Source organism: Lolium rigidum, chromosome 1 (assembly GCF_022539505.1).
Source record: "Lolium rigidum isolate FL_2022 chromosome 1, APGP_CSIRO_Lrig_0.1, whole genome shotgun sequence".
In the NCBI taxonomy this organism is placed as follows: domain Eukaryota; kingdom Viridiplantae; phylum Streptophyta; class Magnoliopsida; order Poales; family Poaceae; genus Lolium; species Lolium rigidum.
The window spans coordinates 144,728,177-144,729,721 of record NC_061508.1 but is presented as its reverse complement, the minus strand read 5'-3'; the positions used below and the strand labels follow the sequence as shown (position 1 = coordinate 144,729,721).

The following is a 1,545-nucleotide window of genomic DNA, read 5'->3' as shown; positions in this document are numbered from 1 at the left end:
CAAGCATTGTGATCTTGGAGTGATAAGATACGTGATCGGGTGATATAATAAGGCCCATAAGTACATTGAATAAATAAGAAAGGAAACTAATAATTGCCCATTACAAGAAGAATAAACCAAGGTCATAATGACCACCAACCATTATTTTTAGTTACCTCTAGTACTATTCTGCATGCGGTAAAATTCACCAAGCACAATAGCAATAAATTTGAGATGAAGGCAAGTATGCATACCATACAACTCATGTACATCAGTGATCTTTGTCGTGGATAAAGCTTCTAGGTAGTCTGTTTATCACATTCTTGTCAACTATCTTGCAATGCCTTGAGAAATTCCACTGGACCATCCCAGTATACCTATCCACATGCTCCTGGTGTCTATGGTACAGTGCAGGCACTGTGACCAAAGCAATGATTCATGTCATCCACACACAAAAATCAGCATCTAACTCTACAGAAAGGACGAAATGTAAACCAGATACATGATTCTGCAAGTCTGTTACTATATGTACGTCCCTAAATGTCTTTGTTTCAAAGTGGATTTAACAGAGAGATATTTACATAACGTAAGAATAGTATAAATTTCCAATAACCAAGCAACCAAAGGACATACACAACATGTGAAGAACTTCCATTGTTCAGCAATCATAAAGATCTCATGTAACTAACAAAGAGAGATAATGGCATGCTATGTAACCTGAAAATAGCAAGAAGTCCTTCCCAAGAGTAATGACATGTGCAATCATCGTCATATTGTTCACTTTAACAGGGCCTATCCCTCCATCAACTATCCATCTTCTTTTCCCTGTATTACTCAATCTGTTCTCTAGTCTGGCAATCATATATGAGTCAGCATTTGCCAATTTTATCTCTCAAGGGCTCGATACGTACCATGACAAAGGAGAAAAGAAAAATACCTGGTTATGCACATAAGCTAGTACTTTCTGTATTAACTCAACTGCATGCTCATATAAAGCTTGAAAATAATAACTTGTATATGTAACTTTGTAGGGCTCCCATAACATCCACTGGAATATCTCCTGGTTACATGGATCTGCTCTAAGGCAAGGCGAAGTGTGACAGACCATCACATGAGGCAAGAGGAGAGCAAAGGTCACCTTCTCCCCCGCGACTGCATATTTTGGAGGCTCAACCAGCTCAACCTGAATTTCAACCTGCATAAAAAACAGCCCATGCACAATTCAGAACTCAATAGCATCATGCGACGTGCTTCTTTCTCCAAAAAAATGTATTTAGGAGAAAATGTGAACCATGCATGTGAGTGTAGAAATGATAACCAATTTAGAAGAAATCCTCGGGGCAGAACATATGACAGAAAAAGGAGAGTTAAATGGTAGCCAGCTGCTCCTCTCAGCGAGGGCATGGCACGCAACAACAGTGGCGCAAGCAGCGGGCTGTACTTCTCTTCCATCAAAACAAACAGATGAGGCAAGAGGAGAGCAAACCTACAAAATTAGAAGATGCATAAATAATTTATCATTCCCTTCCTAAGTTGATCTAATCTTCCATAACCTACAACAATTCT

General features: G+C 39.2%; 1 protein-coding gene across 1 annotated transcript; it reads right to left on the bottom strand.

Annotated features, from left to right (window-relative positions):
• Positions 1–250: 250 nt before the first annotated feature.
• LOC124652231 (reticulon-like protein B16) lies at positions 251–877 on the bottom strand. The gene is made up of 2 exons (XM_047191257.1): positions 697–877; positions 251–396 (listed from the first exon to the last, which is right to left on the bottom strand). The coding sequence occupies exons 1-2, from the start codon at positions 839–841 to the stop codon at positions 251–253; spliced, it is 291 nt and encodes a 96-aa protein (XP_047047213.1). The 5' UTR covers positions 842–877.
• Between the last annotated feature and the right edge of the window lie 668 nt (positions 878–1,545).